Source organism: Sinohyriopsis cumingii, chromosome 19 (genome assembly GCF_028554795.1).
Source record: "Sinohyriopsis cumingii isolate HCF-2022 chromosome 19, ASM2855479v2, whole genome shotgun sequence".
Taxonomy (NCBI): Eukaryota; Metazoa; Mollusca; class Bivalvia; order Unionida; family Unionidae; genus Sinohyriopsis; species Sinohyriopsis cumingii.
The window spans coordinates 16944590-16969056 of record NC_142979.1 but is presented as its reverse complement, the minus strand read 5'-3'; the positions used below and the strand labels follow the sequence as shown (position 1 = coordinate 16969056).

Here is a 24467-nt window from a genome sequence, read left to right as displayed (position 1 = left end):
AGGTAGCTAATATGATTGTTCCTTCCCTGCAAAACTCAATATGGCATAAAATGACATGTTTAATTGTTGTTGTTGTAGGGTTTAATGCCATTTTTCAGCACACGATAGGCTATATATGGCGATCAGTATTAATGGTGGAGGAAGACCCCGGGAAATCCCCGGAAAGAACCACCAAACCTCGAGAAGCTACTGGCAAGCTTTCTCACATACCCACATTGGTCAAATCGGATATTCCAACCTACAGACAGAAGTGAGATGGCAGTGATCCGTAACGGAGAGCGCTTTAGACCACTCAATGTTTAATTGTACAATATAGAATCTCCAACATAGAAGTTCATGTAGCTGAATTAAATTTCTCTCACAAAAGTAATAAAGGAACAAGAAAATCTAAGTGAGATGTTTATTGTTATTTGCAAAAAGGTTCCCAAATACACTGACTAGCATTTTATTTTTTTATTTGTGCATGACAATTTCCTTTATTAAAAGAACAATATGAAGTGCTCCATTAAAATCTTCTTTTATTAATTGCACAATTAGGAATAGATTATAGAGTAATTTTATCAAAGAGACTTTCTTTGTGGCATACAGCCAACTAAATATTTAGGCACTAAGTCATGATGACGATGATTTGGAAATGTAAGACTGATCACGATGTCACTTGCTTTCAACAAAACCATTAGCATCTCCTGGTATCTTCTGTAAGGCATCTCTGGAAAAAAAAAAGATAAATATAAGCTTGAAATTTCATGGCAGTCATGCATTTAAAGTTGAAACCTTTTACCTTTATCTTAGAGCAAGCTTAAATAGCTTTTGAATCATATGGTCAACATGTGGAAGCCTTTGTCATGAAGGAAACAAGAAAATTCATAGAATCCCACAGTGATGAATGGAACTACCTGTCCTTGCAAATCCACTTTGTCTAAATGGAACGACTTGTCTTAAAATGTGTCAGAACCAAGGACTGAACCCAGTACTGTTGAAATACAAAGTGATCACAACTGCTATGCTATTGCTCTATTTAGATTTCAATGTATTTATAAAGATTGAATGATTGACTTATTACTGTTTAATGGTGAATTAACATATTAAAGGTCATTTTGTACCAAGGCAATTGGAGTAAAGTGCCTTGACAAGGGACACACCAAGACAACTAACCTGGCCTTCCGGTCATGAGTCTTGATTCAAATTGCACAAATTCTTCACTTAAGTTTTGCCATCAAATTTCTGCCCCAAGTGGCAAAGCAATGTTTTGGGTGGTAAACTGGCTTCTTACTATTTTGAAACACCATCAACACTGATAATAACATTTCGTTTATATAAAAAGAGTCCTCCATTTTAACTTATTTAGCTATAAAGTCAAAGCTGTATCCCTATGTTCAATAAAAAACAACGTGAGCTCTGAACTTAATCTATGCTGTGCTCAGGTACTAAGGCAAATCTATGTACAGTCAGACATTCTAATAAATTTCAAAGTCATTTCTATGCAAGGCTTATCCCAGTAAGGGCTCAACAGATATGTGCATTACAGATTTACTTTTCAAGATAACTATTTTTTCTCCATATACCTGGCTTCATTTATCTGTTGTCTGATTCTCTCCTTCATTGCTGCCCCTGTTGCCTTAAGTTCCTTCTCCCTTAGGTCAGCTATTGCAGCCTTGTACCCTGTTACATTGTGCAGAACATGCACATGTTTATCCCCTGATGATAATAAGTACTGTCCAGTTATGTCAAATGCTAACTCAGTTAAAGGACCTGCATAAAAAGAATTTCATATTTAAATTATAATGTACAATTTACCAACTTTACATCCATTGTACACAACAAATTCTACCAACCTGCCAAAATTAAATTATAATTTATACTTTATTAACTATATTCATTGTATAAAATACTCTTCAACCATCATTGTAAAAAATACTCTATCAACCATCATTGTATAAAATACTCTATCAACCAGCCAAATAATCTATCAACCAGCTAAATATTCTATCAATCAGCCAAATACTGATTCAACCATAACATTCTCAGGCCTTTCTGATAATGATCAGAAAATACCTTAGAAATGCTAATGTTTGCATGTACACTGTTTATAAAAAAAGACATCATGTGTACGTCAAACATCATCATAACACAGCATTCATTATGGCCATTCAACTGAGATGACATATTCTACACTAAAACTTTATAAAGTTTCCAATTTCAAGCCCAAACTCAAAACTGAACTTTATTTTTACTAAATTTGTACAAAATATTCCATTAGGGCATCATAATGATTTTGACATGGTCATATTTGACTTAGTGTGCTGCATCACTCTTATGAGTTACTTCTAAGATTGGGAGGGGGGAAGCTAAGAGGTATGTCAAATAATACACTTTGTGATCAGGGGAATAAAGTGAGGTTCTTTGTGAAGATGAAGAATCTAAAGTCAACTGTGACCTGCATTCTAAGCAAGTTGGCCTTATATTATGGGATGCTGTAAAAAGTATGTATCATGACAGTGCAATGCAGTACAGAAAGAGCATTTTATGCTGTGAAATCATTATATTGATTCTCATTAGCAAAGAAATAAAAAACAGAATTGACTAGCAATGATCAAACAAAATCTGAGAAAGATCACTTTCAAGTTGTAGGAGGGGCAGCAGTATAATGAGAGCCTTTATAGTGAGGGATTACTGTATACAGTTTGACACTAAATTTAGAAGCATAGCTATACATATTTTGATGGCTTTATAGTGAGGCAGTACAGTATACAGTTTGACACAAAGCTTACAAGCATGACTATACCCAGTTATTCTGAGGGCTTTATAGTGAGGGATTACCATAAACAGTTTGACACTAAGCTTAGATGCATGACTATACCCAGTTATTTTAAGGGCTTTATAGTGAGGGATTACCATAAACAGTTTGACACTAAGCTTAGATGCATGACTATACCCAGTTATTTTAAGGGCTTTATAGTGAGGGATTACCTTAAACATTTTGACACTAAGTTTACAAGCATGACTATACCCAGTTATTCTGAGGGTTTTATAGTGAGGGAGTATTCTATACAGTTGGACACTAAGCGTAGAAGTATGACTATAACCAGTTATTTGGAGGGCTTTATAGTGAGGGATTACCTCAAACAGTTTGACACTAAACTTAAAAGCATGAGTAAACCCTGTTATTGTGAGGTTTTTATAGTGAGTACTCTACAGTTGGAAACTAAGTGTAGAAGTATCGCTATACCCAGTGATTTGGAGGGCTTTATAGTGACTGATTACTTTAAACAGCTTGACACAAAAAGCTTACAAGCACGACTACACACATTTATTTTGAGGGCTTTATAGTGAGGGATTACCATAAAAAGTCTGACACTAAGCTTACAAGCATGACTACACCCATTTATTTTGATGACTTTATAGTGAGGGATTACCATAAAAAGTCTGACACTAAGCTTACAAGCATGACTACACCCATTTATTTTGATGACTTTATAGTGTGGGAGTACTGTATACAGCTGATGGCAATGGAAAAAAGAAGCATGCTTGTTAAACATGGCATCCCGAGTTGTTGAGAGAGACCATGATTTTGAGGGCTTGTATCAAGGAATTACTAGGGTACTATATGTGTATCCTCCTCTGTAGAATGCTTGTTAAATGAATGGGCATTTGACAAAATAAGCTTCTTTTAAATAAAGTCATTGCTATTATTATTACTATTATATGTACATGTATGCAAATCTTCCAAGGTAATATATATATATATATATATATATATATATATATATATATATATATATATATATATATATATATATATATATATATATATATATATATCCTCCAGGGTATTACATATATACAGGTATCCTCCAGGGTAATATATATATGTACATGTTTATCCTCCAGAGAACTATATATGTACATGTTTATCCTCCAGGGTATTGCATATATACATGTATCCTCCAGGGTAATATAAATGAACATATATCCTCCAGGGTAATATATATATGAACATATATCCTCCAGGGTAATATATATATGAACATATATCCTCCAGGGTAATATATATATGAACATATATCCTCCAGGGTAATATGTATGTACATATATCCTCCAGGGTAGAATAAATGTTTACATCCACACATATCCTCGAGGGTATTATATATGTAAATGTATCCTCCAGTGTAATATATATGTACATGTATCCACATGGGTATTATATATGTACATGTATCCTTCTGGGTATTATATATCTACATGTATCCTCCAGGGTAGAATAAATGTACATGCATCCTCCAGGGTAGAATAAATGTTATGTGTATCCTCTTTGGTATTATATACATAAACATGTATCCTCCAGCATATCATATATGTAAATGTGTATCCTCCTGGGTATTATATATGTACATATATCCTCCTTCGTAATATATATGTACATGTAGCCTCCAGAATATTATATATGTAAATGTGTATCCTCCTGGGTATTATATATGTACATATATCCTCCTTCATAATATATATGTACATGTAGCCTCCTGAATATTATACATGTAAATGTGTATCCTCCTGGGTATTATATATGTACATGTATCCTCCAGAATATGATATATGTACATGTATGTGTATCCTCCAGGGTACTATATATATGTAGTTTTATGTGTCTAAATAGTCCCAAACTTTGTTTTTTAAAAAACTAAAACATGCTTTTCACTATCTCTGCTTTGACATTTTGACCACATATGACTTGCTATAATATATTATATAAAGAAAGAAATGTAATCTTATGCAATTATGACATCTTCTGTGACATCGTAAAAAAGACTGATACTGAATCTTTATATGGAAATGAAGTACATGGAAAGTTAATGTAAGGTACTAAGAAAATTACCTGAGTAAATATTTTCCAGTCTTTCTTCATCCTTGCCATTCTGAGCATTATAAAGGCATATTACAGTTTCCATTCCCATGGCAACAGTCCTGCCATCTGGTGATAAAGCTACACTGGACAACAAATTTTTACAAAAGTCATGTTACTGAAATAAAATTAGTCAATTCTTATCAATTTTTATGTGCTGAACACGAATATGACAGTCAAATTGCAAAATTGGCTCTAGTTTTTTTGTAATCTGCAAGAAATTAATGTTTACATAACGAAATGCATTCCAATAGTAAAAGGTCAACTGTAATAGCCTACCTATAAAAAATCAAGTCATTGACTACATCTTAGATTTCTTCGCCTGTCTCTTGTACAGCTGTTCGGGAGCATCTCTGAGGAGTGTCCAGCAGTAGTCAGCCAGCATTGTAGTGGACCATTTTCCCTGGTATCTTTGTTCCATTGTTGCGATATCTTGATGAAAACGTTCGCCGTGTTCATCACTAACAATACCACAGTTGCTAGGAAAGAAATCCAAATGGGAATGAAGGAAGTGAATCTTTAGAGACATATTGCAGCCAAGTTTCTTATACTTCATCAACATGTCTTCTACTAGTTCCTTATAGTTTTCTGCCCTAACATTTCCGAGGAAGTTTGTAGAAACTAGGCGAAAAGCATTCCATGCTTGTTTCGCGTCACCTTCCAGCAAGTTGTTGAACCGGTCATCTTTGAAAAGCTCTCGAATCTGAGGACCCACAAAAACTCCCTCTTTAATCTTTGCTTCGCTGAGTCGAGGGAATTTTTCATGCAGGTATCGGAATGCTGGCAAAGTCCGGTCAATGGCTTTCACGAAGTTCTTCATCAAACCTAGTTTGATGTGAAGGGGTGGTAGCAAGATTTTCTGAGCCTCAACCAGAGCTGGGTGTTGGATATTCTTCTCTCCAATGGCTACATTCTGCCTGTGAGTCCATTCCTTCCTCATGTAGTGCATTTCCCTTGCTCGGCTATCCCACTCGCATAAGAAACACATGTATTTTGTATATCCTTGTTGCAGTCCCATTAAAAGGGCAACTACCTTCAAATCACCACAGAGGTGCCAGCTGTACTTGTTATACTCAATGGAATTCAGTAGCTGCCTTAAGTTATCGTATGTCTCTTTCATGTGGACAGCATACGCTACTGGAATAGATGGAAGAATGTTTCCATTGTGCAAAAGCACAGCCTTGAGACTCAGTTTCGAAGAGTCCACAAATAGTCTCCATTCTTGTGGGTCATGAGTGATTTTTAAAGCATTCATGAGGCCCTCAATATCGGAACAGAATATCAGATTACTTTCCTTTCTGAAGAAAGGCTCCAATTGCTGGTGGCGCTTTCGATATGCAGTAATTGTGACATCTTCTTCTAGAAGATTCCATTGTTGGAGTCTTGATCCTAGCAATTCTGCCTTGTTCTTTGATAAGTCCAAATCACGAATCAGGTCATTTAGTTCTTCCTGTGTTATTCTGTGTGGGGTTGATGATGCACCACAGTGAAAATCTGGATCACTGCATGCTGATGGACCAGGAGAAGAACAGGTCGACTCACCTTTGTCTTCGTCAGATGAATCAAGAGAATATTCTGCTGGAGGTTCTGGAATAGGAAGTCCCTCACCATGTGGAACTGGTCTCAATGCAGACGGAATGTTTGGGTAGACTATTCTCGACTTCTTTCGCTTCGTTATTCCGCCGGAAAGAGGAGGAACCAAGCAGAAGTAACAGTCATTTAGGTGGTTGCTTGGCTCTCTCCACACCATTGGGACTGCAAACGGCATTGATGACCTTTTGCAATTCAACCACTGTGAAAGCTGTGTTGTACATGTAGCACAGCATATATGCGGAGCCCAAGGCTTGTCTTGGTCACCAACCTTGCATCCGAAGTAAAGATGATATGCCTTCTTCACTTGAGAATTGATACTTTTCTTCTGGTTGGCAAATGTCACTTCCCCACAAATATAGCAAAAATTGTCCGCGGTATTAACACACTTTCGAGGCATTACTGTTCTTTATTGTACGTAAATGGATAAAATAATAAGTTTTATGTAACAGTAGCTTGAACTGTCTCGCACAACGTCTAAAATATTTTAAATGCTGAACCTATCTGATTGGGCTTTATATAGTACACTGCTTACGTCAGCTTCAGCAGCCGCCTGGCATTAGTATAATAGGCCTACACATGTATAGTACACTGCTGACGTCAACTTACTTCAGCAGCCGCATGGCATTAGTATTGCATTGCATCAGAAAATGATGCAATCAACTGTGGATGATGTGAGCATGATGGTATTATGCAATGTTACATCATTATTCCGGATGTTGCTGCAGTCCTACTGGAGAAATTTACACAGTGAAACATAGAAAATGAGGTATATGAATATCTTCAAAACGAGAGCCAATACAAATTTTTCACGGTTATATTCGTGTTCGGCACACCAAAATACTACAGATTAGGGCCTTTTCAAGTCAGTAATGATTTCACTGTTGACCAGTGCTATCAAACAAGGGCCAGAACAAGGCAATTTTCCAGTGAAGAGAAGATATGTGCCCTGTCCTAAGTTGTACTGAAGTTAAAGACGAAGAAAATATTTGTAAAGAAATGAAACAAATGATCTAACAATGATAATGAAAGCAATAGCTCATCTCAAATCAATTTAGCTCCAACACTTAAATAATTACTAATCATTGTAACCAAAACTCTTGAATTATAGCACTCAATCTTACACTCTCACAATGAAATCAGAAATCCATGTGCCAACATTTTTAATACTCATAATAAAAAGTTCTAGACCAAACATCATCAGTGTCAGCTCCTCACTGACCTCACACAGAGCACTTAAAAATTATTTTACCCTCCAATACCCTTTTCTCCAAAAGAGGAGCACTGTCTACAAAACATGCAATATGTTCAAACACCTGAACATTTCTCAGGATCAGAAATCCATTAGGAAAATTAAACACGCATGAATTTCTAAACAGATTATGTTCAGGTTAATCTTTAAACTTAATTAACATGTGACAGCCACATACCAATACAGGAGAGAAGAAAATTTAAAAAAAAAAATTCATTCTACTGATTACAAGCATCCAACTACGAATTCCCAAAGAAATTAACTTTTGTACCAAACTAAAAAATGTAAATAGCAACAACTGAAATGATTTTCCAACCCAACTCCCCACGTATTTTACTGCATATTCCACCTCCACCCCTTCTATACACTCACAGATACTGACCATAACTCACAAATAAGTACAGTGCATGTGATTTGGATTTTTAATGTAGTTTTATAAAAAAAATCAGCCATGTCACTATAATGTCTGCAGTGTGGCAGTTTACAGTGATGCCTAACACTGGGGCATCAAGCTACAAACATAGTTTGGTCAGAGAAAATTTGAAAATGTCAATGTAATAAAATTTACATCAGATCTTTATCCCATCTCAGGGACATTAAGGGTGGGAGCCAAGAATAACAACCCTCATGCAGATAGTTATTGGTGGACAACTTAACTACAAAGTTTCTGGATTCTCCACTCTGCAATTTAGAAGCTGTGATTGCAGACAAAATAAAAAACAACAGAATGATGGTATTGCAATATCCATGACAATGTGTGGGGGATAATTAAAGACTAGCTTTAATGGTAAATAATTATTATAGGAATAATATCCATGATAAAGCGTGGGGAACAATAAAACGCTAACCTTTTAAGTTCCATTTATGATGTAAAAAGAGACACAACTTTTTACATGCAATTCCTATCTATTGATATCTGAGAAAATATTTTAAAAAAGCACAAGCCTAGGAACTATACCTGTCTTTAACTTAATTATGGAAAAAATTTAATGGACACAATGGTCCAATGAAACAGTTCACTGCAGATGTTCAGATAAAATCGCTTACTATTTGTATCCCAGTACTTCCATGTACAGTGTATTATCTTTTGACACAGATGTCATTCTGAAATAAAACTGAACAAATAAAATCAATTAATTATCTACAAAAGTAGTAGCTGGTATTTAACTACATTCAGTTTAAGACAAAGTCGTTTCATGCGCAATAAAACAAGCTTATGGTTTATTTCCCTCTCATGTTTTTATTAACATTGCATATATATATATATATATATATATATATATATATATATATATATATATATATATATATATATATATATATATATATATATATATATGCATACATATATGTGTGTATATATATATATATATATATATATATATATATATATATATATATATATATATATATATATATGTATACATATATGTGTGTGTATATATATATATATATATATATATATATATATATATATATATATATATATATATATATATATATATATATATATATATATATATATATATAATGCATTGTCATGCCGCATGTATCTATAACCATAAGAGAGATGAATCCATAGAAATATAGGCACTTGTTTCCAATCCAACTACCTTTGTTTCAATTCACAGCATTAAAATATGTTTAACGTGTGATAGAAGGACTTATCATTGACATAAATAGAAGGACTTATCATTGACATAAATAGAAGAACCTATCACTGGCATAAATAGAAGGACTTATCATTGACATAAATAGAAGGACTTAACATTGACATAAATGGAAGGACTTATCAATGACATAAATGGAAGGATTTATCAATGACATAAATAGAAGGACTTATCATTGACATAAATAGAAGGAATTATCATTGATATAAATGGAAGGACTTGTTGACATAAATATAAGGACTTATGAATGACATAAATAGAAGGACTTATGATTGATATAAATGGAAGGATTTATCAATGACATAAATAGAAGGACTTATCATTGACATAAATGGAAGGACTTATTGACATAAATAGAAGTACTTATCATTGACATAAACAGAAGGACATATCAATGACATAAGATTTATTAAGATTTAAAGCATTTCGATTCAAAGGTATCCACATGTGACACTGACCCAACAGTGTATGCATCGGAATTACTGCCAGGATTTTATTCAAAGCGTGGAGTATTTTGATCAAATAATCTTTACTTCCAATTCAGTTTTTGATTCTTTTTTATTTAGCTGATCTTAACCCCTATAAGGGCTATATAATTTTGAAGCACAAGATCCAGCAAAGCTAAATTGTTTAAGCAACGAATGAAAACTGCGCCCTAGTTTTAACCATGCTGTATTTTAGGCTTAGTATTCAGACATGATTTTGGTATTCCGTAAAAAAAAAAAAAAAAAGCTGAAAAAAGTTGAGGGGTGTTTGGGGGTTCTCCCCCAATTGGTCTCGAGGGGCTGTACCCCTGATCCAGGGGTCCAAAGGACCCTGGCGAAAATCGCATTTTACATTCATAAAACCTGCTCCTGGTAGAACATATGATCATAAAATAAATCAAAATAATCACTTGAAACTAATAAACTTACCAAAAATGTTCAACTTGACTTCAATAATTTCACAATATTTATAGTCACATGAATTTGTTCTCCAATACTACTGATGCTGAAGTTATTTCATGTGCATGTCAGTGTTCACATCGTAATTAAGTCACAATAATTTCTAAATTTTTGCAGCAAATATATTATACTCCTCTCTTTTCATAACAAATCTCTAAAATAAACACCCAAGTACATCAAATATATACAAATAATCCCATATATTCAATTGTCTTTTTCGCCAATAGACACAACCTGTTGATATGCCAGTCGAGAACTTTTTGCGGCTTTGGCAAAGATTTTGTTAGCTTTCCTTTTAGTCACCACGGACTTTATTGGCTCAGTGTGAAATTGTTTCTTTTCCTTCTCAATGAGAGCCTTTTTCCTTTCAAGCTGGTCTTTATATTGGCGACATGCAGTGCACATATTCTGACAGAGGGCTACATCTGTTCTCTCATGCATGAGATCTTTCTTCTTATAGTAATTAACTGTACTTTTTCCAGATGCCTTCAGAACTTCAATTTTTCCATATGCAGCTTCTTTCGTAGGTGCTGTTCCAAACTCTTCCAACCACAATTACCATACAGCAGAGGTCACAAAATGCCAGTCCTCTAGTGTTCAGTTTTCTTATAAAATGACCAACTAAATATCCATCAACTTTTTGCTCCAGCCATTCCTATTTCCATACATTTTTTAAACCTTTATCTAAACTTTTTGTGTCATGGTCTCTCAACAACTCAGGACGCCATGTTTTACAAGCATGCTTCTTCTTTCCATTGCCATCAGTTTCCATTACACGAAGATTTACTGGATGACTTTAAACCTTTGACCAATCAGAATACTCTTTACGAGATTCGTGTGCTAACTAATATATGTAACGAATAAGTTACAAGGGTCATTACAGAATGGGAGCATACATACCGTCTTTAAAAAAACCAGATTGGAGATGATATAAAAAATGGACTGTATCAAGAAAAATCTGATTCAAGTCAGGAGAAAAGCGGAATTCTGCTTTAAACTGGAGAAAAATCATGTCCGAGTATTCTGACTTTTCTACATTTAATTTCAAAAACCAATGGAACAGGTATATTTCATAATTTAAAAATCATTGTCACTGTCATTATCATCAGCCAGTATTTGCTGAACAAAATTGCTGTATTAAGATGAACAACATTGGGAATCAGCCATCTGGGATTTTCAAGGTAGCCAGTATTTTAAACACATATTTTTAAAACTGTTGCAAGATTCGGACTACAGCTTAATGCTTGTTCCTGGGCCCATATGGCAATCAAATTTAGTTTACCAAATAGTCATGTCAAGTTGAAGAACCCAGATGTGCATACAGTTGCCTACCTGGAAAAAGACAACTGTAACAAGTGCCATGATGCCACTACTGAAGTGACTATTATCATAAGCAATTTAAGGATGATCAGTTAAATAAAAATCATAAAATATGCAAAGAACATTTTCATATGCATGACTTTAACCCTTTACCTTTTAGCCCTCCGATATGCATGAAACAAAGTTATCCAGTGCAGTGTGCTATAAATAGAACACCTGTTACCTATTCAACTCCATACACATAGGCCTGTCTGTTAACTGTTAAGCAGTGTAGTGTATTTTACGTTTAACAGCAAGTTTAACCATTGATGATTGGGGATCTTGCAATACCGACATTGCAGAAACCATCCCTTGATCGTTTCCTCTGTAATGTCGACGTAGTTGGTGTTGGTGGTACCTATACTATGCGCAAGATAGCTCGCAACAGCTTGGCGCTGATTAGGCTCTAACAGCTCTGAAGACATGGTTTCATAAGAATGTCGCGCTTGTGTAGATGTTATAAGAGGGAGACTGAGATCGATCTGCCTGGTACGTAGGTCCGATGACGTGTTGTGTATTTTCTTACCATTACGATTTAAAAATATGTTCCTAGGACTATTAGTGGTGGCAACTCTGACTCGTATATTCGCAATGTACTTTTTAATTTGTTCATATTCAGATTCATTAAATGATACCGTTGCTAATTTCGTCGATGCCGTTTTATGTTCAACGACGCCAACGCTCAGTTTGACTTTTGGCCGTTGTCCATGTTAATCCGAACGGGTTTCTCAAATTCTTCCATCATCATATTCATAAATACGGACGGTCGATAACCATATTTTAAAGCAATTAACGCGTTGAAATAAGTGTTGATAGACTTCAAGTTGTCATCCGAAAGGCGTGATGACTTATCAAGAAACTTAATCGAGTGTTTCCTTAAGACTTCTACGCAGTTAATGATTTCTTCTATAGAACAGGCTTTTTGTTCTCCGCGGAATTGTTCAGCTCGTCTCTCAGCTATTCGTCTACTTGTCCTCTTGGACAAACCGGCCCGTATGCTGGCAAGGCATTCACGAATGGAAGGCAACGCTTCAATTAATGTTTTATAGCGTTCACGAATTGATGTCGTCTGCGAACAAAATGAAAGAAACAGTCCGAGTGATTTTATATAATTAGCCTTAGTACTGGCAACTAAGGAAGCTGGTAAAAGGTTAAAGTACTCTTTAATAGCTTCCGTATTTGCTAGAACATCAGGATTCTCGAACGCAGGATGTAAACGATTAAGTATGCGATTTACGTTTGTAACGAGTTGATTACGATAACTAGCTTTAGGGATGAACATTGTAAACTCTAAATGTTTATCAAATTTATCTAATGTTGGAAAGCAACCAGTTTCGCCCTTTTGATAAAATCCTAACTTTGACATTTGAATGTTGATTGGTCTAGTAAAATTAGGTTGATTTTTTAGAACAATAGTGGACGCCGATGACGTTTCGTCTGACTTACATTTCTTCACTACTGGAAACTTACTCTCAGATAATTGCAACTTTCTTTTGGTTGGGAGTCGTTTAAGTACCACAACCGGGTGCATGTTGCACTTACTCAAATCGCAAATGGAGTCATCCTTTTCTGGTGATGCCATTTCGATGACCGATGACGCGTCATTAACAGAGGGTGCTGCTAACGGTTCCTGCCAGGATGAACTGATTAATGGAGATGGTACCGTTCTATGCCGCATTTGCGACGCTGGCGAAACGTAAACCGATTGGTTGCCGGCGTCATCAGAGCACGGCTCCAACAAAGATGGACAGGGTACTGGCGATGGTACCATTTCATGAAGAATTGGCGACGTTTGTGTGGAGCGTTCGTGTTTTGAATGTGGCGCTAATCGTAACTTTTCAGGTGTAATAGTCTCTAGATCGCAATTAACTAAAACACCGCACCGCTCGAATAGATAGGTCAAATAGTCTACAAAGGAATTCCCTTCGAAATACATGGAGTTCACTAATTCTGATACTCTAACAACTGCGTTTTTATGCGCTGCACGTCTGACGGCCATCTCATTCTTCAATAGCTTCCGGTGGTCTAACGTGTAGCCCTGGGCGTTGGTCATACAGGTCCGGTTTAAATGTTCACCGATTTGTTGCACCTGTCGGAAACATCACGGGCAAACAAATCTTGCCTTCTTCTCGTAAGTCGGAGTCATATCCGTGTTTTTTACTGGTGAGGGATGTGGTTCAGGGATAAAATGTTACATACATACATACATACATACATACATACATGCATTCATTCACTCATACATGCATGCAAACAAACATATTACAAACATACAAACATATATCCATACATCCATACATGCATACAAACATGGTTAACTTTCGTATAGGACTACACATACATGCATACATACATCGTTAACGTTCGTATAGGAATGCACTAGTCGCACGGACAGACAACAAAATTTTATTTAATAAGATAATTACACATAGTATTTCCTGTTGTATAGCTTGAATTCTAAGCTTCACATCTATATTAGTTGCATGGACATACGTGTTACCATCGCAAAACAGCATGTGTAGGAGAATATAGCAATAATATGAAGATAGCTAACATTCATATAGGACAGACAAACATATATTTATTTAATAAGATAACTACATATAGTATATACTGCTGTATAGCTTGATTTCTAAGGTTCACATCTATGGTTGTGACATGGAAATATGTTGTACCATCACAAATAGGCATGGGTAGAGGCACGTAGCTGGGTTGTGAAAATCTGTAACTTCTTGTTATCAGAATGCATGAGTCTCACGGACAGACAGATGGAGATGTACTTAATAACATACCTAGACATATTATATACTGTTGTATAGCATGAATCCTAGGCTTCACATATATAGTTGTTGCATGAATATACGTGTTACCATCGCAAAACAGCATGGGTAGAGGCATATAGTAACAACATGAAGTACAGCGACTTTCGTATAGGAAATAAATTTTCGCATGCACAGACTATACCATTGAGTAGGGCAATTTCACTTAAATAATACTGGAAAATACTATTACAATCACTTAAGCAATTATTACAGGTAATGTACAGATTTATATTGGCATATATCGATTTATACTGCTTATACATCCATACATTTATACATGCTTAACTTTCGTATAGGAATGCACTAGTCGCACGGTTAGACAAATAACAATTTATTTAATAAGATAATTACATATAATATTTGATGTTGTATAGCTTGAATTATAAGCTTCACAGCTAAACTGTATATAGTATATACACGGTTTGATAGGGAATTTTCACGAATAACCAGCAAGCTAATAACATTAACATAACCGCTGTATTTAAATGAATATGTTGAATAACGCACAGGGCATTTTGAGCCATGCTGTTTGTATTTCGGATTTTGGCCTCATATCAGGACAAAATCCGATGAAACAAATCTGTATAGCAATACTATACGATTAATACGGGGGTGATTTTACTATAATGAGTGCATAATATTTTTAAATAAATAGGCTATGTTGTGTATAAGCACGTCCAAATTAGTTACATAACTCGTCGGGGAGTGAAAAACAAATGTAAATAACTTATAAATATACAAAAATCGTGTATCGTATCAGAGAGGGAGAGCGGATCATTATATAGCGACTTTCATTATAAAAAAGTAAGGCGACAAATCATGGGATCTTACGAAAACATTGATATCAAATTTGGTAAAATCGGTGGTTGTATGTGATTAGTGTGACTTATTTACCCATACTTAAAACGTAAGACTAAAAGAAAGCGGTCGGCACACTGACAGACAAATCAAAACATTAAATGGGAGATTTACTCATATTATATACTGTTGGATAGCTTGAATTATAGGCTTGACTTCTATAGGAATACGATCTAAGTATGTGTCAAAATCGCAATTAGGCAAGCGAATAGGCACATAACTTGTTTATGTAAATCAGTAAAAATGCTTACCCAAAGCGATGTTTAATAATTAAAAAATACCTAATAATTTAGTTTACATTTTTACAGATTTTTATTAGCACATATCGATTTAGATTGCTTAGCGTTGGTTGGGTAACGTAGTCAAAATCAAACAAATTTAATAGCAAATACAATTATTAACTAAATCTAAAGACCACCAATTTAAATTTATTACGTCCAATTTTGAAGATGTTTGGTAGAATACATCTATTTTTTTGCAATGACATTTGGATGGGGGGGGGTGAGGCTATTACGTCGGACAAACAGTTCTTCAGACGTTCGGTGATGCTGAAGATATCGTGACCAGAACAACTATAGATGGCGCAATCATGCCAAAGTAATAGCGAGGCCAACGTTTGTGCCACCCCACCCCACCCCCACGCCCATGGGAACCTGTTGTTTTACGTCGGTGGTTAGATTGTTTACATTTACACATAGCTCAATAACAATTTATTCAATAATACGTTATTTGTTTTACTAATGATAATCACATTCAAACTTAGGCAAGGGAAGAGACCACGTCATGCATTTTTACCGATATATATTGCAAATAGATCGATCTAGACTGCTGAGGAATATATACATTGATATCATATTTGTGAGAATCGGTGGTTATATGTGATTAGTATATATAAACGACCCACACATAAGAGTTTGCATAAAATAAATAGGTCGGCGCACCGACAGACAAATAAAAGAGTAATAAAAAAGGAGATCTACACGAATTATATTGTTGGACAGTTTGAATTATAGGCTTAAAATTTACAGTAATATCATGTAAGAACTTATCACAATCTCAAGTAGGCAAGGGAAGATACAAATAACATTCAGTCATTGGTAGCTCCAACGCTGAGAATCCTATATATTGATAAGAAATCTGTGAAAAGCGGTTGTTGTATTCGATTAGTATGACTAATTTTCCATACATAAAATAACTGAATAAAAGTAGATTTTTAAGCAGTGATTTTACAGGAATGCACTAATCGAACGAACAGACAAATGAATAAGAATTTAATATTTTAACTACAAATGGAGATGCATTTAAATGGAGATGCATTTAATAACATACCTAGACTATATACTGTTCTATAGCATGAATCATAGGCTTCAAATAGACAGTTGTTCCGTGGATATACGTTTCTACAAAACAGCGAGGGTAGAAGCATATAGTAATAATATGAAGTACAGCGACTTTCGTAAAGGAAAGACATTTTCGCATGTACAGACTATACTATTGAGTAAGACAATTTCACGTACATAATACTGGAAAATACTATTACAATAACTTAAGCAATTAATACAAGTAATGTACAGATTTATATTGGCATATATCGATGTAGACTGCTTATACATCCATACATACATACATGGTTAACTTTCGTATAGGAATGGACTAGTCCAACGGACAGATAACTAAATTTTATTTAATAAGATAATTACGTATAGTATTTCATGTTGTATAGCGTGAATTCTAAGCTTCACATCTATAGTAGCTGCATGGATATACGTGTTACCATCGCAAAACAGCATGTATAGGAGAATATAGCAATAATATGAAGATAGTTAACTTTCATATAGGACAGACAAACTGAGATTTATTTAATAAGATAACTACATATAGTATATAATGTTGTATAGCTTGATTTCTAAGCTTCACATCTATAGTTGTAACATTGAAATATGTTGTACCATCACAAATAGGCATGGGTAGACGCACACAGCTTGGATGTGAAACTCCGTAACTTCGCAATTTTTTTTATCAGTATGCAAGAGTCGCACGGACAGAAAGATGGAGATGCATTTAGTAACATACCTAGACATATTATATAATGTTGTATAGCATGGATCCTAGGCTTCAAACGCATAGTTGTTGCGTGGATATATGTGTTACGATCGAAAAACAGCAAGGGTAGAGGCATATAGTAATAATATGAAGTACAGCGACTTGCGAATAGGAAATAAATTTTCGCATGCACATGCTATACCAATGAGTAGGGCAATTTCACTTAAATAATACTGGGAAATACTATTACAATAATTTAAGTAATTAATACAAGTAATGTACAGATTTATATTGGCATATATCGATTTAGACTGCTTAGCGTTGGTTGGCTAACGTAGTCGAAATGAAACAAATTTAAAAGCAAACCCAAATAATAAATAAATCTAAAGACCACCAATTTAAATTTATTACTTCCATATGTTTCACCAGTTTTTAAACGAATGATAATGATGATAATAATAATAAATTAATGACAAACACGAGATAGCGTGACCATGATGGCACACTCCTGTCAGAGTAAAAGCGGGGCCAAAGTTTGTGACCCCCATGGATGTGAACAGGGTGTTACCTTTTGCATGTATGTATGTATGTATGTATGTTTGTATTAATCCGTGTATTACTTAAAAAGATCCCCTGATTTATCGCCTAACATTTTTTAAATGAAAAGCGCTATATAATGATCCGCTCTCTTTAATATGATGTATGATTTTTGAATATGTAGAAGTTGTTTATTTTTTATAAGATATGTTCATAAATATTAGTAATACCCCTGAGTAGAATTAAACATACATCCATACATACATACATACATACATACATGCATACAAACATGGTTAACTTTCGTATAGGACTGCACATACGTATGCATACATCGTTAACGTTCGTATTGGAATGCACTAGTCGCACGGACAGACAACTAAACATTTATTTAATAAGATAATTACATATAGTATTTCCTGTTGTATAGGTTGAATTCTAAGCTTCACATCTATAGTAGTTGCATGAATATACGTTTTATCATCGCACGGACAGACCACTAAAAATTTATTTAATAAGATAATTACATATAGTATTTGATGTTGTATAGCTTGAATTATAAGCTACACAGCTAAACTGTATATAGTATATACTGTTGTATAGGTTGATTTCTAAGCTTCACATATATAGTTGTGACATTGAAATATGCTGTACCATCACAAAAAGGCATGGGTAGACGCACGCTGCTTGGATGTGAAACTTCGCAATTTTTTTTATCAGTATGCATGAGTCGATCGGACAGAAAGTTGGAGATGCATTTAATAACATACCTGGACATATTCTATACTTTTGCATAGCATGACTCCAGGGCTTCAAATATATAGTTGTTGCATGGATATACATGTCACCATCGCAAAGCAGCCTGGGTATAGGCGTATAGTAATAATGTGAAGTACAGCGACGTTCGTATGGGAGATAAAATTTCCCATGCACAGACTATACAATTGATTATGGCAATTTCACTTATATAATACTGGAAAATACTAAACATGTTATATACTGTTGTATAACATGAATCCTAGGCTTCAGATATATAATTGTTGCATGGATATACGTCTTTTCATTTCAAAACAGCATGGGTATAGGCATATAGTAACAATATGAAGTACAGCGATTTTCGTATAGGAAAGAAATGTTCGCATGCACAGACTATGCCATTGAATAAGGCAATTTCACTTATATAATACTGGAAAATACTATTACAATAACTTAAGTAATTAATACAAGTAATGTTCAGATTTATATTGGCATATATCGATTTAGACTGCTTAGCGTTGGTTGGCTAATGTAGACGAAATGAAACAAATTTAATAGCAAACACAATTAATTAAATCTAAAGACCACCAATTTAAATTTATTATGTCCATATGTTTCACCAGTCTTTAAACGAATGATAATAATAATAATAATAATAATAATAATACATTAATGCCAAACATGAGATAGCGTGACCATGGCAGTCACAGATGGCGCAAACGTATGTGACTCCCATGGATGGGAACAGGGTGGTACCTTTTGTCTCAAGTCGATATTTAAATTGTTTAGATTTAGTCATAGCTCAATAACAATTTATTCAATAATACGTTATTTGTTTTACTAATGATAATTACATTCGCAATTATGGAAGGGAAGAGTCACGGCATGTATTTTTACAGATTTATATTGCAAATAGGTCAATCTAGACTGCTGAAATATCAAACTTGTGAGAATCTGTGGTTATGTGTGATTAGTATGAATTTTTGACCCACACATACAACGTTTGAATAAAAGAAATCGGTCAGCGCACAGGCCATAATCATACATGCAAAACTCACGGCCAGTTTAATACACTTAGTATACCCGTGATTTGGTATAATACTGTTGCTTCTAATGTTATATTATACAGGTTAAATTGTAGTGCAAATCGACCCTATTAATTTAGGGAGACATGGGGGTAGTATACAAAGGGTTACTAATAGGATATATGAACAAACATCCTATATCATAATGAAATGCCATTATATTTCGATATTTTACATGAACATTCCGTAGTAATTGATCATCCAATCTTATTGTGTAAGATCATTGAGCAGTGCGTTTTCACTTGTATATTGCTGGGAAAAATTATTACAATATCTTAAACAATTCATATAAATAAGATCGTCGGAATAAGACTAGTTATTAGTTATGAGCAGTAAGAGTCACGTTTTTTTTTTAAACTAGAAAAATGCAAGCGACATATTAAAGTGAAACAGATAGACACAGTGGCCTCGATGAGACGACTCTGGCAGTGAAAATGCCATGGAATGTACCCTGTCTGTTCGTCCGTAAGAATCCTTTGGCAGGCAAATGGGATGGGAGCGCCAACGAGAAGCGATGTTTTTTCCTGTCCAAACTGCTGGAGCGATCAGCATGTGCAACATACCGGTAAATCGGGCTTGATGAGGAGCGTCTGAGAAAAAATATAACTTCATCCGTCCTGTCCGATAGTCCGTAATATTAAGAAAACCGTTTTTTTTTTTTAAATTAAAATACCTCCAACGTTAAAATGAACACTTCGAATAATATTTCTTTCTCCACGAATGCTGGAGGTAATGTCTAGTGTAATATGTCAAAAGATTGGGCACGATGTGGCGCGTCTCCCAGTGCCATTTCTGTTCTATTCGATATGTCCAGTCGTCTGTGAGGTCCATACAATCATTTCTAGCCACGCTGGGTCATATAAGTGTGAAGTTTGCTTAAATCGAGTTTTCTTCAAAGCTATTGTATCCATTTCGCTGTACTAAATACCCACGTATCGATCTTGACAAGACAAGTCTGACGGTGTCAACTACATCGAATTCGTCTTGTCCGTTTGTCTGTGCTACGAAGAAAAGTAATTTGTTAATGTCCATGTCGGAAGTGCGCGACAAAGGATTAAAGCAAGTTTTCTCGTCGATACTTACGTTTATAGTGACATGCAATATGTCTGTAGATCGGCCTTGAAGAGAAGTGTCTGGCAGTGAAAACCCCATGGACATTCGATGGGCCGTTCGTCCGTAACCGGAAGAAAATCAATATTTTGAAGGCGTGACCGGAAGCGTATGAAAGAATCGCTTGAATGGAGGTTGCAAAGGAACGGATAAAGAGATTGGAATCATGTTTCCAAAACAAATACGAATCTCGTCGACCCCGATGTTTTGGTACATGGCTGAGGAACATCGGTAGACAGGTTGCGGAGAAAGGTGTTGATTTGTGCTCTTGGTAATGTTAAGGGGTGGGGGTGAAACATCACTTTTCTTTGGATTGCAGAGGAATGGGCAATGTTATTGGAACCGGGTTTTTCACAGAAATAAGTGTTTCGTCTAGTCCGATTTCTTGGCACCCTGCAGCAAAATACAGTCGTAGCGATTGGGGAGGGACAAATATTTATGTGATTTCGCTATAGATTTATCATTAGCTACATTTTCTGGCCATAACGTAAGAACGGACAAAACTATCGGCGTGCAGTTTACTGTGTGGGATAGGTCTCATGAAAAACGAGAAACAGGCAGCTATATGATAAAAATGGTTCTGGTGGAATTGTAGAAAAATGTATATTTGTCATTTCCCATAGTGTTACCCTGAGTCTGCTGGAATCTTATCTTAATAACGAGTGAAGTTATTAGGTTGCTGTATATTTTGACGTATGCGCCGGAGATAGACCTGTACAGGGTTGGTCCGGATGTGAAGATTGCATGATAGATGTCTAAGTTACACAGATTCTAGTGAGAGCCGTTGAAAAATGCCAGACAAATGTAATTGTTGCCGTTTTGGCACCATTACGACACCTTTGCTCGAATGCATATAGCTTTAGAATGCTTGCATGTATTTGGATGCGGTTATCGGTGGCTGCTGTATCGGAGAATGTGCAATGCATACATGCCTCGCTGAGGAAGATAGGTTCACCGATAGCAAAGTAATGATCATTGCAGCGAGAGGCCAACATGACGGAACAATACATACATACATACAAACATACGTACATACATATAGGTTAGTAATACCATTTTCTGACACAGTGATAGAAGAAATTTGTACCATTATTTTTCGGAAACATGACAAGGGAGGCTAATCTTGGAAAATCTGACGCACCAGTTTCTGACACAGAGTGAAAAAAAAAGACTAAGTCAAACTAATTCACAATGCAAGGGAAACAAATCTTGGAAAAAGTTGGACTTTGCCATTTTAAGTTAGGTAAGTAATACATAGATACCATTCATACATACACTTGGACATAGTCATTTATCACAGACATTTGTATCGTTATTTCTCGGAGACATAACCAGGAAGGCTAATCTTGGAAAATCTGACGCAATAGTTTCTGACACAGAGTGAAAAAAGACAAAGTCAAACTAATTCACAATGCAAGGGAAACAAATCTTGGGAAAAGTTGGACTTTGCCATTTTAAGTTAGGTAAGTAATACATAGATACCATTCATACATACACTTGGACATAGTCATTTATCACAGACATTTGTATCGTTATTTCTCGGAGACATAACCAGGAAGGCTAATCTTGGAAAATCTGACGCAATAGTTTCTGACACAGAGTGAAAAAAGACAAAGTCAAACTAATTCACAATGCAAGGGAAACAAATCTTGGGAAAAGTTGGACTTTGCCATTTTAAGTTAGGTAAGTAGTACATAGATACCATTCATACATACACTTGGACATAGTCATTTATCACAGACGTTTGTACCGTTATTTTTCGGAGACATAACAAGGAAGGCTAATCTAGGAGAGAGATGGACTTTGTCAATCATGGTAATACATTGTTGACATTAAGTGAAAAATTCTAAGAAAATCTGACGCACCAGTTTCTAGTTCATGACACAGAGTGAAAAAAGATTAAGTCAAACTAATTCACAATGCAAGGGAAACAAATCATTGAAAAAGTTGGACTTTGCATTTTAACTTAGCCTTGATATTTTATATATATATATGTGTATATAGATGTATATATATGTATGTATATGTATATATGTGTATATATATGTATATGTTTGCATATGTGTATGTATGTATATGTGTATGTATATGTGTGTGGATGTATATAATTGTGTGTATATATGTATATATGTGTGAATATGTGTGTATGTATACATATGTATGTAGTTACATGTATGTGTATATATATATATATATATATATATATATATATATATATATATATATATATATATATATATATATATATATATATATATATATATAGTGTACTGTAAGTCCATTAATGTCAATCTATGTTCCTATCTTTTCTGTATTAACGAAACATTAACTGAATGAAATCTCTTCTGAAGAGGAAATAAAGAAAGTCATACATACATACATACATACATACATACATACATACATAAATACATACATACATACATGATCCCCCATCCGAAAAAAGATTTAAAACGCCTCTTTATAGAATGCAAACTAGAACTTGAGACATTTAAATACAAGATGTGGATGTGGATACCAAGAAGAATCTGAAACGCCTTAAGACAATCAAGAACCTTAGAAGACTCAGTGCAAGATGTCAAAGAAAACAATAAAATACCTTAAATACAAAATCCGAAGTAACAAAGCTGTATTGCAGTACTATACGATTAGTACAGGGGTGAATTTACAATAAAGAGTGCACAATTTATTACAATAAATAGGTCAGGTTGTGCATAAGTACGTCCCAATTAGTTACATAACTCGGCAAGGATTTAAAGACAAATATAAATAACTAAGATATGTATGTATGTATGCATGTATGTATGTATGTATGTATGTATGTTGTATGTATGTATGTATGTATGTATGTATGTATGTATGTATGTATGCTTTATGTATGTATGTATGCATGAGTGTCTGTATGCAAGCATGAATGAATGTAAGTAGGTAGGTTGAAATGTATGTAAGTATGTAGATTTACATGTGCTTGTATGCATGTATGTATATATGAATGACTGACTGACTGACTGACTGACGTTCTTTATTTTCTCTTCAGAAGAGATTTCATTCAGTTAATGTTTCGTTAATACAGAAAAGATAGGAACATAGCTATCTATTTACATGTGTTTGTATGCATGTATGTATGTATGTATGACTGACTGACTGACTGACTTTCTTTATTTTCTCTTCAGAAGAGATTTCATTCAGTTAATGTTTCGTTAATACAGAAAAGATAGGAACATAGCTTGATATTAATGGACTTACAGTACACTATATATATACATATACATATATATATATATATATATATATATATATATATATATATATATATATATATATATATATATATATGCACATACATATATATGAGTACATACACACATCTACACACATGCATGAACATATATATAAACACATATTCATACACACATGCATATATACACACATATACATACACATATACACACATATACACAAATATAAACATATATAAACACATACACATATATACATACATACACGTACATGCATACACATATGCACATACACACATATA

General features: G+C 34.6%; 1 protein-coding gene across 1 annotated transcript; it reads right to left on the bottom strand.

Annotated features, from left to right (window-relative positions):
• Positions 1-386: 386 nt before the first annotated feature.
• LOC149775198 (transducin beta-like protein 2) lies at positions 387-10244 on the bottom strand. Its single transcript, XM_089944371.1, has 5 exons — positions 10204-10244; positions 8790-8846; positions 4874-4986; positions 1566-1752; positions 387-709 (listed from the first exon to the last, which is right to left on the bottom strand). Exons 1-5 carry the CDS (start codon positions 10242-10244, stop codon positions 655-657), a joined length of 453 nt encoding a protein of 150 aa, XP_089800497.1. The 3' UTR covers positions 387-654.
• Positions 10245-24467: the final 14223 nt, after the last annotated feature.